Raw genomic sequence first — 15,527 nt, forward strand, 5'->3', positions numbered from 1 at the left:
ACCACACAGATGATAATCACATTTGCAGAAGTTCAGTGCAGATATCATTAACGCCTTCGTAAAATCTTTAGAGAGACATTGTCAACTGAAGTATTCGCTGGCACGAGGTCTTGACATTTTAATCATTTCTTTGCATGGCTATGATTCAGGTTTCTTCAGTAAACAGAAGTGAGGAATCTATTCTTTGGAAAGGAGGGTGTGTTTTCACTGAAGGTGTTGTGGGATGAGATGCCGCAAACCTTGCTCTCTAAGCATATATAAGACCTTCCCCCTGAGAAATCATTTCAGATACAGACAGACGTTCACTCTTTGCTTCTTCACTGAGAACCTGCAGAATTTAATCATGCCAGTCGCACTCAAGCGTAGCTCTTCCTTCACCAGCCTCAGTGCTGTCGGGTCAGGCTTCCACAGCTCAACTGGAGGGATGGTCCTGAATGGTAATTCAAGCATTTTTGATGCTTACAGTGGCTATGGCACTCGCATCTCCAGCTCATCTTCACTGGGTTCCTCATATGATGTTTCATTTGGTGCCAATGAAAAGCTGACCATGCAGAATCTGAACAATCGCCTGGCATCTTATCTGGAGAAGGTAAAGCTCACTTTGTTAAGCTACACTGTGACTAATTAAAGAGAGAGTCACCAGAGAAGTGAACTAAATTAATTTTAGATCATCACATGTTGTAAAAAACATATTTCTATTGATACTGAATCTTTGACACATTATATTCTCCTTCATTTCAGTTTATCTTGGGAATTTATATTGCTAGGATTTTGATTACATTATTTTTAAATGCAGGCTGACATCTACTGCTTGTGAAAAACATGACTAGCTCAGCAATAAAAATGGTTCATTTTTAAAACTTAGCACTAAGGTGCAAATGTATAAAAATATGTGTTTGATATCCTCTTAATGTGATTTATTCTCAGGTGCGCTCTTTGGAAGCTTCCAATAGGAAGATAGAGCTGCGGATTAAAGATTATTATGAGAGCATGAGCCCTGTGGGCCGTAAAGATTTGACTGGATACTACAGTACCATTGAATCTCTCCGCAAACAGGTAGAACATCAGCATAGCAACAGATGACATTACAGTCTTTCAGCTGCTCCTAATCTGTCCGCCCTAAAAGCCTCATGGCTTTTACATATTTCCATACTTCAATCCTAATATTGACCTTATATATTTCTTTTATAGTATATACTCCACAGTATAATTATTAATATTTAATCATAATTATTATTGGTTAAGATTTATAGCTGAATAACAGGCCTAGTGTCACTTCTGGTATGGATATTAACCCTTTTTGTCACATAAACAAGTGTAAATATCTTTTTAAAAATCTTTTTTTTCACCGACTTATCTGCATTTCAAGGAGTCCTACCTGAAGTTTGAGCAGCATTAACCATAAATCTATTGTTTAATTGTGTTTCCTCCTTTGTTAAAGATTATTGCCCGTGCCATGGAAAATGCCCAGATCCACCTGCAACTGGACAACACCAACCTGGCATGTAGTGACTTCAAAATGAAGTGAGTTGAGTGTCTGCTGTTTGTTGCTTGTTTACTAATTTTTGTTCCCATAAATATGGTGGATATAGATTATCAAGGTTATAGAGACATACTCTATAGAACAACTTATTACAGAAAACAGTGCGACACATAAATATTATACCGCATGGTCCAATGTATAAGGCACCTGAAAAAATGAGATTTAAAATGATTTATGCGAGTTTATTTGCTAAAAACCCCAAAAACTAAAAAAACAAACAAACAAACAAAAAACATAATAAAAACAAAACATCAAGTTACATGAAGTGTGCTGTTGTTTTAATAAATCCATAAGATCAAGGATAACATCTGGAAACAAACTTTTTTTTCTTAACATTCACCACACATCTACTTAAAAAAAAAAAACTTCAATTTTATGGCATTTACATTTTTGTATTTATTGTAATTATATAAGCATTTGCATAAGCACCATGCTTATTGTGAAGATAAATGATTTTAAATGATAATAATAGTGATCTAACATGAGGGGGGTAAGGGTTAGACAAGACTTTTGCACAGTACTGAATATCTATACAACATAATATAGATTTCCCAAGATGTGCTGTTGTATAATATCTTCTTATATATCTCACATTCATGTATGTTTTATTTAGTAACACTTTGCTATAACCATACTGTAAATAGATTATCTCATGATGTCATACACTGTCATAAAAGATGATGTCTAATAACATAACAATGTCATGCTACCGTTAACATGAACTGTTATGGCATAGTATTTCAGGCCATTAAGGTTAACTATATAACACTACAATGAGTGTATTTAGAAGTGTGGGTGTGACCAAATACATTATGGCATCTATCATTATAATTACTAGTTGTGTTACTGAAACAAAGTCTATCTTTAACTCAGGCCTTAAACTATTCATGGGATGTCTTTGTCAGTGATATGTAGCAGGGCTCATGTAAAGTGCTACCTGTTAATTATAGCTACTATTTATACTTTTGAATTTTAGTTAATGAATGTTATTTCAGCCAAAAATTAGCAAGTATTTTATTGTAACCGACGTAAATTTTCCATTTAACTAATATTCTCACATTCTAGAATTGGCACATAAAGGTTCACTTTCTTATGCTCTGGTGCAGGTATGAGGTGGAGATGAACATGCGTTTGGCCATTGAAGCAGATTTGGCTCGTCTGCGTCGGGCTTTGGGAGAGATGAAGTTGTCTCAAAACAATCTGGAGCTACAGATGGCTGGACTTCAGGAAGAGCTGGTGTACCTTAAAAAGACCCATGAGGAGGTGACCATTTTTTCTTTCATTCTGTCTCTTCTCTTTAGTACCTCCAGTTAGGCATAATTGCCATTTGCTTACATTCCCCAAGATTCAGAGATTCGTACTGTGTTGTCGAGGATGTTGAGTCTTGCTTTTTTCCTTATGTTTTGGTCTTTTTCTTCCTTGTTTGAGGTTATTAATCTGATTTCTGTAAAGCTGCTTCGTGATGACACCAGAAAATCAATGCATATATAAAAGTGAAGTGAACCGTTTCTGTCCTCTTTTTCTGCATTTCCAGGAAATTCATGCACTTCGTGCTCAGCAGAGTGGCTCAGTGGATGTGCAGGTGGACAGCGGCCCCTCAGTGAGCTTTGAAAAAGTAATGGAGGAGATGAGAGAGCAGTATGAGCTCCTCATCCAGAAGTACCGCAAAGACGCTGAACACTGGTTCCACAGCAAGGTTTGTCAGTAGGAAAATTAATATTACAAAACTATGCCATTATATATACTGTAAAGCTCAATAAAATGCAGTCAGAAAGGAACAAATTGTACTGATGTATACATCCAAACGTTCGGTTAGGGGTGTAGTTCAAATGGTTAAAAACACAAAACCCATACAGCGTGTGAAAGTATAAAAATGAAAAGAATGTTACTGTAGATTACGGTGCTGAAAAGTGAGGGTGCTTAAGAATAATATGGTCCTATAGTACTAAAGGGAGTGTGAATTATGTTATAATTCTTTGACAAAAGAAAACGTTTGGCAGGTATGAACATGCAACATGTCTTTTCCTTTCTGAGTGAACTTTTGACATTATACTGTGAAAACATTACAGGAAATTAGCCATTCATTTAATTTCAGCCATTCATTTTTTGGACTATGATTGTATGTACTGTATTAAATATGTTTAGTGCACTTACGCGTTTTAAATACAAAAATTAAGTAATGTAAATATGACTGACTAAAAAAAGGGTAAAGCCTATTGTTATTATTATTTGAGTTTTTTCACTGATTCTACTTTACAGGCTGAATCACTGAAATCTCAGGTGAGCACTAGTTGCACGGAGATAAAAACCTCGCAGACTGTCATCACTGACCTGAACGGAAAGTACCAGAACCTGAAAATAGAACTGGATGCAGCTCATATGCAGGTACATACTCCTTAGCCATTTGTCTGGTTCTTTATTGATGCAAACTATTATACAGTCATTTCAAGTCATTACTAAGTGAAAATAAATGATCACTCATAACAATAAATAAGTGATATAGATGTCGTTCAGTTGTCTTAAAGAGTTTTAAAAACTTAAGATTCATTTTATTATTTTGCCTCAGTCATGATTACATTCCCCTTGACTAATTAGCTCTTCCTTTACAGAATCAAGTTATGGAGACGAATGTTTCTGATGTGGCAAAACGTTACAGCGCTCAACTGTCAGAGCTTCAGCTCCGAATCTACCATCTTCAGGAGGAGCTCCAGCAGATTAATGTCAGCATCAGTCAGCAGTCCTCTGAGTACCAGCTGCTACTGGACATCAAAATGAGGCTGGAGCAGGAGATTGCTGAGTACAGGAGGCTTCTGGAGGGGGAGGAATCAATGTAAGGAACTCTGGTTTTCTTGCAGTAAAGTTTGTCTGAGGATCACTAAAGCAGCTTCCAGTTATAAAATCATGATTGTTAGTAATAATCATTTATTGTATATTTACAATGTAATGCAAAAAGTAAGAAAGCACTCTTCGTACATTAATTTCTAGTCCAAATGGCTAATACGTATATTTCTAATTCACATATCTAGAGATATTCCTGCAGAGGTAGAGGACAATACACACATTTGCAAATGCAGAAAATGCAACCAATTTCTAAGACTGAACTTTGGGCGGTGAGGGGTAAAATATATACTTGCAGATTTCTGCAAAATTGGCAAAGTGTAAATTAATTAAACGCTGATTAATATTACTTTAAATCTACTGTATATTTTTATGTGAAGCATTTTTTGTTTCCGATGCTCAATAATAATGAGGAATGTGTACTTAAATAAATCACAGCTTATCTCTGAGTTTTGCATAATACTGAATGTCTGAACAGAAAGCACAGTGTCTATTTTTTTCTGTATTGTGTGCAGAAGTTGTAAGAGTACGACTGTCACAGAGACTGTCACAGAGACAGTCACAGACAGCGTGACTGAAACAGTGACAATACAGGAAGAGGGTAAATAAAAAAATAATTCATTTCACTTTTATTTATTTATCTTATCGTTATCTTATGCAGTCTTTATCTCTGCCTAATGTAATAACTATTTTACCAAGTAAATTGTTCAAGTGGTTCAGCTATCTTTTGAATTAGTTCAGTTTTTAATGCATGCGTGTGTGTGTGTGTGTGTGTGTGTGTGTTGTAGAGCATAATCCTCATGTCCAGAGGCGAGTGAAGGTCATTGTGGAGGAACTTGTGGATGGGAAAGTTGTATCCAGTTCAGTGGAGGAGAAGGTCCAAGAGCTGAGCTGAGGAGGGGATGACAACAGCATTTAACAACAGCAATGGTCATGGAGTCAATGATTAAAGTAATAATAACAATCTGATCACAAAGAAATACACATCAACTTGTGTTACATTAAAACCTTCCTGTGGAGCCTATAAATAAAATTAAAAAGTTTTTAAAAAGAGTAAAAAGGTGCTGTTTTTTTTTTACATTTCCATTCATCATATTAATAACTTTTATTAATTTGTTTTACTTTTTATATATTATAAACTTGATACCAAAAATATAAACCAGTTGTTTATTAATGTTACACCATAGTGTAAAAATATGGGAAATTATGATACTGGATAAAAAAAAAAATTGCTACGATTTCATTTGTAGTCATTTCTTGTGTGTCACAAAATTAATACATTAAAATATTTTGGTTAATAATATGTAAACATGGACGTAATGGAAAGTCAAAAGATTTAAAATGCACTGTTCAATCCACAGTCCAAACAGAACCTAGGCTGCAGAACAGCACCTTTTTCAATTAATTGTTTTTATGATGTCATTAAATTGTACATTTACAAATATAAATCTATAATAAAAAGCACAATATTTAAAAAGATTCATAACAATTTTGAAATAAAAATCATTTTAATAATAACAAAAATATTGATTCCAAACCTCTGAAAGTCACAACTACATATGTCTGCACGCCGGAGGCTAGCAAGTGGAAGGGGCGTATGTAGCAAGTGGGCGGAAACCAGCAAGTGGGAGGGGCGTACTCAGCAAGTGGGCGGTAAACCAGCAAGTGGGAGGGACGAATGCAGAAAGTGGGCGGAAACCAGCAAGTGGGAGGGGCGTACTCAGCAAGTGGGCGGAAACCAGCATGTGGGAGGTTTATCTCCAACAGAACTAGGTACCCTCTACTAGTTATAGTTTAAAATATTAGGTTTCAGTGAAAACGAAATACATAGCACTCCTGATATTTTAATTATATACTTTTGGTAATCTGATTATGGGGTGAACTGCAAACTTATGAAATCCATTAGGTCTCTCATGTCTACAATCATTATTTTAATTTGATTACAGAACTATAGGACTGTATTATTTGTTTTGTACTCAGCACAGTATTGGATTATCATGAGTTTAAATGTGTAAACCCTTAAGTAACACTATAGAAAATTGCCCACTATTGAAATAAATATTTAAAGCAGCTCCTTTCCATTAATGGACGTGGGAGAAATGGTGCTAATAACTTGCAGATAATCATAATATTCAGCAAACCTACCCTACCATGACCACTCAGTCATAGAGGGTGTATATGACAGTATAGTCAGTGCATGTAGCTATAAGTTAGGTCAGGGGTCGGCAACCCGCGGCTCCAGAGCCGCATGCCTCTCTTTGATCCCACTGATGCGGCTCAGCTTTAGAAAATAATTAATGAGTATTTAATTAAAATGTATTTTATTTTGGTTCGTTCATTTTCAAAATGTAATTCTATGAAGATTATGGCGATCTTGTAACATCTAAAATATTTTAATATTCAATATTTAAAATATTTTTGTCGCTCTTAATACACGTCACAACTTCCAACGTGCGACACCCGCCAGTGTGCGGTTTCTTGTAGTGATGGGAATTTCGGCTCTTTTTGGGGAGCCGGCTCTTTCGGCTCCTAAATGGCTCTTTGTTTTACCACTTATTTCCACTGGTACATAACAATATTACCTACATTTTACATGACTATATGGACAAAATATTATTGTTCAATATTAAAAATAATAAATAGTGTTGCAATGGCCAATTGTTTTTATGGCTGTTTTGTAATAACTCACTGATTGCACTCACACATTTAATTGTATAAATAACTGGATTTTATTTAAACACCTTCATAAAAAATCACTTGTAAACTCTGAAATATAGCCAATGGAACCCAAAAGGTAGGTATTACAAAATAGATTGTTAAATTAAATAATCATCCATTTCTGGGGAATAAAATAAACAAATACTCTGCAAAGTGCAAAACAGCAGCATTCAACGGTAGTAATTAAAACAACCACAACTGTCGACAAACATTTAACTGATTTAACATTATCTTCAACTATTTTTTGGAAGGCAGGTTGGCATTCAGGAAAACCAAGTGTCTCACCTCGGAGGGTTGGAGCTTGCTTGTTGTTCTCTGATTGGTTGAATGACAAGCCTTAGAAAAATGGCTCGGACGGGAACCGGCTCTCATCGTTCACTTACAAGAGCCGGCTCTTTGAACCGGTTCGTTCGCGACCGACACACCACTAAGTTTCTTGAACTTTTTGACAGCTGACTGCACGGCGCCAGTAAAATAATGACGGCACGCAGAGAGAGGACAGCATTTTTGTTTCCTGCCAGTGAATAATTTAAGTTCTGCGTTTTTTTCCCCATTACTACAAGGACTCAAATAGACATAGTACTTTTTGTTTTTGAGTTAAAAATGTTTTTTTTTGCATGCAGAAATGTTATTTTATTTTCTCTGCAGTCGTTCATTGATTTCATAAATGTAACACAGTATAGTTTGTTTATACATAACACAAAGGCAAAAAAAAAAAAAATGTTATGCGCATTATTATTTCATTTAAAATTTCAAAAGGGTTTTGTGGCTCCCAGTGTTCTCTTTACTGTGTGAAATGGGTCCAAATGACTCTTTGAGTGGTAAAGGTTGCCGGCCCCTGAGTTAGGTGAACTTCATAAGATGGAAATTCACTATAATGTAGTTATGGTTTAATGAATTCTGAGATAGTGGTTCAATCTTTCAGGAAATTTAGCTCAACTTAAAACAAAGAATATAAATAGACATTCAGAGAAGTTCACTGTACTTCATCTAGTTCCTTTGCATGGTTTTAAATGATTCTTTATAGAAGTATGTCCTTGTTGTAGAGTATTATGTATTACTCTTTGTGTTCAGATGATAACATATGCTTTGATTTGGCATCAGAACCAGGTCCTGGAACACCCTACTCACAAAATTAGTTGAATCAAGTTTGTTTGAACAGGTAGAATAGGATCAGAGTTGGATAACACTGACTTAGACTGTCAGAAAGCCTCCCTTTCTTCTTACCTGGATTGTGCATGTGAATTTGTAGAAGGACTATCATTCATTCATTGTCTGAAAATGCTTATCCAATTCAGGGTCGCGGTGGGTCCAGTCCGGAGCCTAACCGGAATCACTGGGTGCAAGGCATGAACACACCCTGGAGGGAGTGCCAGTCCCTCACATGGCGACACACACACACACATTCACTCACACTGAGTCGCCAATCCACCTACCAACTCCTCGCAGACCTTCACATGGAGTGTGGCTCAAACGCACAACCTCCAGGTCCCTGGAGCTATGTGACTGCATCACTACCTGCCTCACCATCATGCTGCCCGAAGGGCTATCAGTTTATTTTTATATAGTTCATTCATTCAGTTTATTTCAGAAATACATCATATGAACACATATTTGGGGACAAATTTGTAATGAATGTATTCTACATAAAGTTTTACCCATTGCTAACACAGATGTGCACACACTGCCTCTCTAATGTAGAGAAATACAGACAATAGAATTGGATTCTCTGGAGTAGAGAAACATGAACCTAATGCCAGGCGAAGGATATATAGCACCCCAGCACTGAGCTGTGCTGATGAACCCATATTTACTGTCACGTCTCTTGTTAGGAAGGAAGTAGTAAGCTATATGTAAGCAAACATTATCATTCTCAGCACATGTGGTCTCAGTTAAATGGTTATTCTCTTTTTATTGCAAGAATTTCACATATTAAGCCAATCACAAACAAGTCATGTATATAAATATGTAAATCACATGATGCTGAAAATGTACTCCATATAATGTACTCAATGTTTACAAGGTACAATATTAATACTGAAAACAAAACAGTTATTACATGGTCACCAGGCATACAGCTGTACTACAAAATACACAATAATCTAACACAGTATCCCAAAGAACTCACTGACATTCTCTTACACTTCCAAACAATGCTGTGTTAGTTATAGAAATTTGTTAGAAGAAAAAAAGTAACTAGGATACCTATTTTGTGCAGGGGTATTTTACACAAAGCAGGACATCACAGTTAACCAGACAGCCTAGGTTTCTAAAAGTATCAAACTATACACACTGTCTGAACTGTGGTGTATAAGGTGCCCTGCAGTCTAGCATCTGTGCCTTAAGAATTGAGGTGAGGGGCTCTACAGTCCAGTTTCCAAGACTTAAACATTCTGGGGTGAGGGGCATGGCTTATCCACAAACATCACATTGACCCTGAGACCCTGCTCATCAACACAAGCTTTTATCATCAACAGCTCCATATCACCCCTGTTTTCAAAAACAAATAAAAAAGTGTTCGGTAGCCTCTGGGTCATCTCCAGAGCCTTTATGCCAACTACATATCTCGAAGCCAGCGACGTGCTTGAGTCGTGCTTAATGTTCTTTCGCGCTCATTTGGAACTGTACCGCCCACTTGGAACTGCCTCCGGCCTGCAGAGATACCCTTCTCCTGAAATTAGGCATATTTTTGTTTGTTTGGTTCAGCCACTAGGTGTCGTCATTCTCTTATCTTCATACTCATAACCGGAACAACGGAATGAATGAAAGATACAGGGGTTGGACAACGAAACTGGAACACCTGTTATTTTAGTGTGGGAGGTTTCATGGCCTGGTGGCCAATCTTCATTAATTGCACCAGTAAGAGCAGAGTGTGAAGGTTCAATTAGCAGAGGGTAAGAGCACAGTTTTGCTCAAAATATTGCAATGCACACAACATTATGGGTGACATACCAGAGTTCAAAAGAGGACAAATTGTTGGTGCACGTCTTGCTGGCGCATCTGTGACCAAGACAGCAAGTCACTGCGATGTATCAATATCCAGGGTAATGTCAGCACACCACCAAGAAGGACGAAACACATCCAACAGGATTAACTGTGGACGCAAGAGGAAGCCATCTGAAATAAATGTTTGGGTGTTAACCCGGATTGTATCCAAAAAACATAAAACCACGGCTGCCCAAATCACGGCAGAATTAATTGTGCACCTCAACTCTCCTGTTTCCACCAGAACTGTCCTTCGGGAGCTCCACAGGTCAATATACACGGCCGGGCTGCTGTAGACAAACCTTTGGTCACTCATGCCAGTGCCAAACGTCAGTTTCAATGGTGCAAGGAGCTAAAATCTTGGGCTGTGGACAATGTGAAACATGTATTTTTCTCTGATGAGTCCACCTTTACTGTTTTCCCCACATCCGGAAGAGTTACGGTGTGGAGAAGCCCCAAAGAAGCGTATCACCCAGACTGTTGCATGCCCAGAGTGAAGCATGGGGGTGGATCAGTGATGGTTTGGCCTTCCATATCATGGCATTCCCTTGGCCCGATACTTGTGCTAGATGGGCGCGTCACTGCCAAGGACTACCAAACCATTCTGGAGGACCATGTGCATCCAATAGTTCAAACATTGTATCCTGAAGGTGGTGCCGTGTATCAGGACGACAATGCACCAATACACACAGCAAGACTGGTGAAAGATTGGTTTGATGAACATGAAAGTGAAGTTGAACATCTCCCATGGCCTGCACAGTCACCAGATCTAAATATTGTTGAGCCACTTTGGAGTGTTTTGGAGGAGCGAGTCAGGAAACGTTTTCCTCCACCAGCATCACGTAGTGACCTGGCCACTATCCTGCAAGAAGAATGGCTTAAAATCCCTCTGACCACTGTGCAGGACTTGTATATGTCAATCCTAAGACGAATTGATGCTGTATTGGCCACAAAAGGAGGCCCTACACCATACTAATAAATTACTGTGGTCTAAAACCAGGTGTTTCACTTTCATTGTCTAACCCCTGTAGATGAAGTACAGTGAACTTCTCTGAATGTCTATTTATATTTTTAGTTTTAAGTTGAGCCAAATTTCCTGACAGGGTGCACCACTATCTCAGAATTCATTAAACCATAATTACATTACAGTGAATTTCCATCTTATTAAGTTCACCTAACTTGTAGCTACAGGCACTGACTATACTGTCATATACACCCACTATGACTGAGTTCACATGGTAGGTTTGCTGAATATTATGATTATTTGCAAATTATTAGCACCATGTCTCCCATGTCCATTAATAGAAAGGAGCTTCTTTTAATATTTATTTAAAGAAATTACTGAGAGTAAAACATGATGTTGGACTACACGTATATTTTATCTGGTTTTGTAAGGGCAAATCCATTTAAGCATCACCAAGAGATTGTAATTATGATCATATGTTCTCTCTTATGCTTAAGGTAAACATGGGAATACTTGTCATGGGATAAGAAATAGAGATCCAAATGGTTGGAGAAATAAAAAAAAAATATATGGTTAAAATAACTTAGTTTAAACTATTAGTTTTTCAATTAAATTCATATTTTTTAACTTCTTCCAGATCAGAGTCAAGGTTGGTCTGGAACCTTCACAAAATCATTCAGCACAAGGCAGGTACACACCCTGAAAGGGACACAGGGCTTCACAAACGTACACAATCTCTCACACCTCTGGGCAACTTCACACAGAGGGGCATAACTAGACTGCGAGGAGACCCAATATTTACCAAATGTTTGTAAGATCAAACCCAGCACGTAATCAGGTCTTACTATGTAGGGCTTTGTTTTAATTGTACAATTCTAGTAAAACTGTATAATATACGTTGGCTGCACATGTAAATTTACTATGAGATTATTTTAATATGTGAGTGCTTAACTAAAACGCTCAAAATAGCATGATGTCAACAAAAACATCGAAGAACATGAGCCATTTTACCTGCATTCAGAAAACAACCGCAGTGCCATGCATTTGTGCTAAATACACTAAACTGTGTGTGTCAACCTCAATGTAGCAGGCCACAAAAGCTTTAATCGATAACATATCAGCAACTCTTCTTAAATACAATTCAGAATTTTAAAATACAAAATGGATGAACATTATAACAAATATGGTTTTATCATATTTACCATCACAAACTAATATAACGTTGAATTTTTACAACACATGACACGATCAAGGGGCGGCACGGTGGCAACAAAATTACCAGTTAAGACAACAAAATTACCAATTCCAACAATTTCTTTGTTGTAACAGTGCTTCTTGGCAATAAATCATATTCCGCTGGAAAGCCTGTTAATTTCCTTTTTAAATGGTGCCACATTTGTAAGGAACATGTATGAGCATGAGCAGTAGAGCTGAGTGTGTGGGTTGCATGTATGAAAAATTTGCCAAATCTTTTCAGCCATTGCCAAACAGCTTATTTTGCTGTTGCCATTGACACTAGTTTTGAGCTTCTGGTACCCCCAGTGAGCATGGGCCCTGCTACAGTGGTCAGTAGGTGTCTGCTACAAGAATCCCCTGATCTGGATAGGGCCTGTGCGATATGGCAACTTCAAGCTGGTGTCACACACACCAAGTTGCGGCATTATTTGGAGTGAGCCCTAGTACCATCTGCAAATTGAAGGCCAAGTTTCTTATAACAAGGGATGTCAGAGACAGGCCTCAAAGTGTATGTCCCAAGAAGACGAAATACCAAGAAGATAGTTTCCTCACCCTGTCAGCACTTAGGTACTTAGGTCTTCTACAGTCAAGGTTTGCAGGACGATATCGTTGACGGCTCTCTGCCCAAACAATTTGGAACAAACTGCATGCAGACAATCTATGGTCTCATCGGACTGCCATGACTGCCCTTCACCATCAAGCCTATTTGCACTGGTGTCAGCATTTTAAGCAGTCCACTTTGTCCACTATAAGACATGCTTTAACTTCTTTTGAAGCAAATTTACGTTTAGAGTATGTTTTTCCTGCAGTTACAATATTGAATATTATACACCGCTCTGAATTTGATGTGTAAATAGAGCAGATGTTAGATGTATTCTTTCTCTCACATGAATCAGCATGATTCCTGGCTAAAAGAACAAAGAGACGTTTTTTCTCCGCTTTGCGACAGGTCTAAACAGAGTGGATATAAAAAACAGACCTCAGCAGGGTCAGACACAATATTACTGAATATACTTCTCTACATTGTGTAATTCAGACACAGCCCCGGGGATGCGGAGGATGCTCACATATGACACATATTCACCTCCTGTCAATGAAAAACTTTAATTAATCTATCTTAAATTACAACTGATTTCATTAGTGCTCATATTCTTCTATTGCTGTATATTTACCTAAAGGCAAAACCCTTTTTTTGCAATAAAAGATATTATAATAATAAGTACCGCGCCCCTGAAATGGACAAGCAGAATAGAGGATGACGATGATGAAGATTATGATAATAATATGTAAACCTGGTAAGATACATTTGGCATAGCTTGAAGATATGGGTGAAGACCTGTGCTAGCTGGTCAGCACATGCCTTAAGCACCATTCCTGGTACACCATCCGGGCCTGTAGCCTTCCTCGGGTTCACAGCACGAAGCACCCGTCTCACATCCTCAGCTGCAAGTATGAGTGGGGGAGGACAATAGACAGGAATGGGTTGTAGTGGGAGGGTGGGTGATGTCGTAGTTAAGAGCTGTGCCTGGGACACAAAGCGGGCATAGAAGCAGTTCAGTTCTTCCGCCAGTGCCACATCTGAGTCACTGGATGTCGTAGCACAGCATTCTTTTTACCATTTTTAGTTTACAGCATCACATTTTTTAACACAGATGCTGTCCTTCACATTGTGTGAATGAACCAACAAAAAAGCTTCAAAAATTCTTGGAATAAAATGCTTTACATTAACTTCAACTGAAAGTAAGAAGGGTTTTCCCTTCTCTTGTACAGTTACTGTTTTTGGAGATACGTGTTTTTTATTAGACAGCAACAATCATTCATTCATTATCTGTAACCCTTATCCAATTCAGGGTCACGGTGGGTCCAGAGCCTACCTGGAATAATTGGGCACAAGGCGGGAATACACCCTGGAGGGGGCGCCAGTCCTTCACAGACACACACATTCACTCACACCTACGGACACTTTTAAGTCGCCAGTCCACCTGCAACATGTGTTTTGGACTGTGGGAGGAAACTGGAGCACCCGGAGGAAACACACCAACTCCTCACAGACAGTCACCCAGAGCGGGAATCAAACCCACAACAAATCCAGGTCCAGGTCCCTGGAGCTGCGTGACTGCGACACTACCTGCTGCACCACCCTAGCACGCCCTGCACGCCCTAGACAGCAACAATATGTTGAAATATAGCAAGTTTCTAATTTAACTAGTCCTCTGCAAAACAATGAAGTTATATGTTTAATTTGTAGTTAAAACAGGTTTTTAGATATAAAATAATCCACAAATCCAAGTGGATTTTATTGTCATTTCAACCTTTTATAGTGTGAACAGTACATAGTGAAATGAAATTAAAAAAAAACTTTCCAACAGGACCAAAGTGCTATGAAACATCTCAAACAACACTACACTGCATAAAAATGTGCAACAACTCAAGGTGAGTAAAGTAACAGTAAACCCATAAATACTAGGGAGAGAAGACAGTGCAGTTTTGATCAGTCACAATTCACAAGGCTGAAAAAGTCATGAAATAAAGCGCAGTAAACTAAAATTATATTGTTGAAGGGAATAGAAATGTAAACATTGTACACTGGTGTAAACATTAGTACATAGTACACTAATAAGCAGCAGATGGTCGGGCAGTGGGGCGGCACGGTGGCGCAGCAGGTAGTGTCGCAGTCACACAGCTCCAGGGGCCTGGAGGTTGGGGGTTCGATTCCCGCTCCGGGTGACTGTCTGTGAGGAGTTGGTGTGTTCTCCCCGTGTCCGCGTGGGTTTCCTCCGGGTGCTCCGGTTTCCTCCCACAGTCCAAAAACACACGTTGCAGGTGGATTGGCGACTCGAAAGTGTCCGTAGGTATGAGTGTGTGAGTGAATGTGTGTGTGTCTGTGTTGCCCTGTGAAGGACTGGCGCCCCCTCCAGGGTGTATTCCCGCCTTGTGCCCAATGGTTCCAGGTAGGCTCTGGACCCCCCGCGACCCTAAATTGGATAAGCGGTACAGATAATGGATGGATGGATGGTCGGGCAGTGAGTGTCCATTTGAGCAGTGCTTTATTCTTAAGGTGACCGGATCTGAAATGGTGAAAAAGAGGACATGTCCTGGGGGACTGACCAATTAAATGTTTACAGAGAAGGTTATTGACCAATAACGATAGCTCTGCAGTCAGACCGTGCAATCAGAAGATTTTAGACTACTTCACCACGCCCCCTTCTCACTCAAGCAAACCAATCGGAGTAGGGGAGGGCG

At 38.6% G+C, this 15,527-nt stretch overlaps 1 protein-coding gene across 1 annotated transcript; it reads left to right on the forward strand.

Moving 5' to 3' along the window:
- The first annotated feature begins 299 nt into the window (after positions 1 to 299).
- On the forward strand, positions 300 to 5,837 carry krt99 (keratin 99). Its single transcript, XM_066647443.1, has 9 exons — positions 300 to 589; positions 928 to 1,056; positions 1,442 to 1,524; positions 2,650 to 2,806; positions 3,078 to 3,239; positions 3,803 to 3,928; positions 4,153 to 4,373; positions 4,897 to 4,982; positions 5,170 to 5,837. The coding sequence occupies exons 1-9, from the start codon at positions 344 to 346 to the stop codon at positions 5,274 to 5,276; spliced, it is 1,317 nt and encodes a 438-aa protein (XP_066503540.1). The 5' UTR covers positions 300 to 343; the 3' UTR covers positions 5,277 to 5,837.
- Positions 5,838 to 15,527: the final 9,690 nt, after the last annotated feature.

This window comes from Hoplias malabaricus, chromosome 16, assembly GCF_029633855.1.
Source record: "Hoplias malabaricus isolate fHopMal1 chromosome 16, fHopMal1.hap1, whole genome shotgun sequence".
Classification (NCBI taxonomy): Eukaryota; Metazoa; Chordata; class Actinopteri; order Characiformes; family Erythrinidae; genus Hoplias; species Hoplias malabaricus.

Bases quoted from the DNA above. Each gene is read 5' to 3' on its own strand.
- krt99 (XM_066647443.1), top strand. From the start codon at position 344: ATGCCAGTCGCACTCAAGCGTAGCTCTTCCTTCACCAGCCTCAGTGCT. The intron at 590-927 runs GTAAAGCTCACT...ATTTATTCTCAG, and splicing joins TGGCATCTTATCTGGAGAAG to GTGCGCTCTTTGGAAGCTTC. The intron at 3,929-4,152 runs GTACATACTCCT...CTTCCTTTACAG, and splicing joins TGGATGCAGCTCATATGCAG to AATCAAGTTATGGAGACGAA.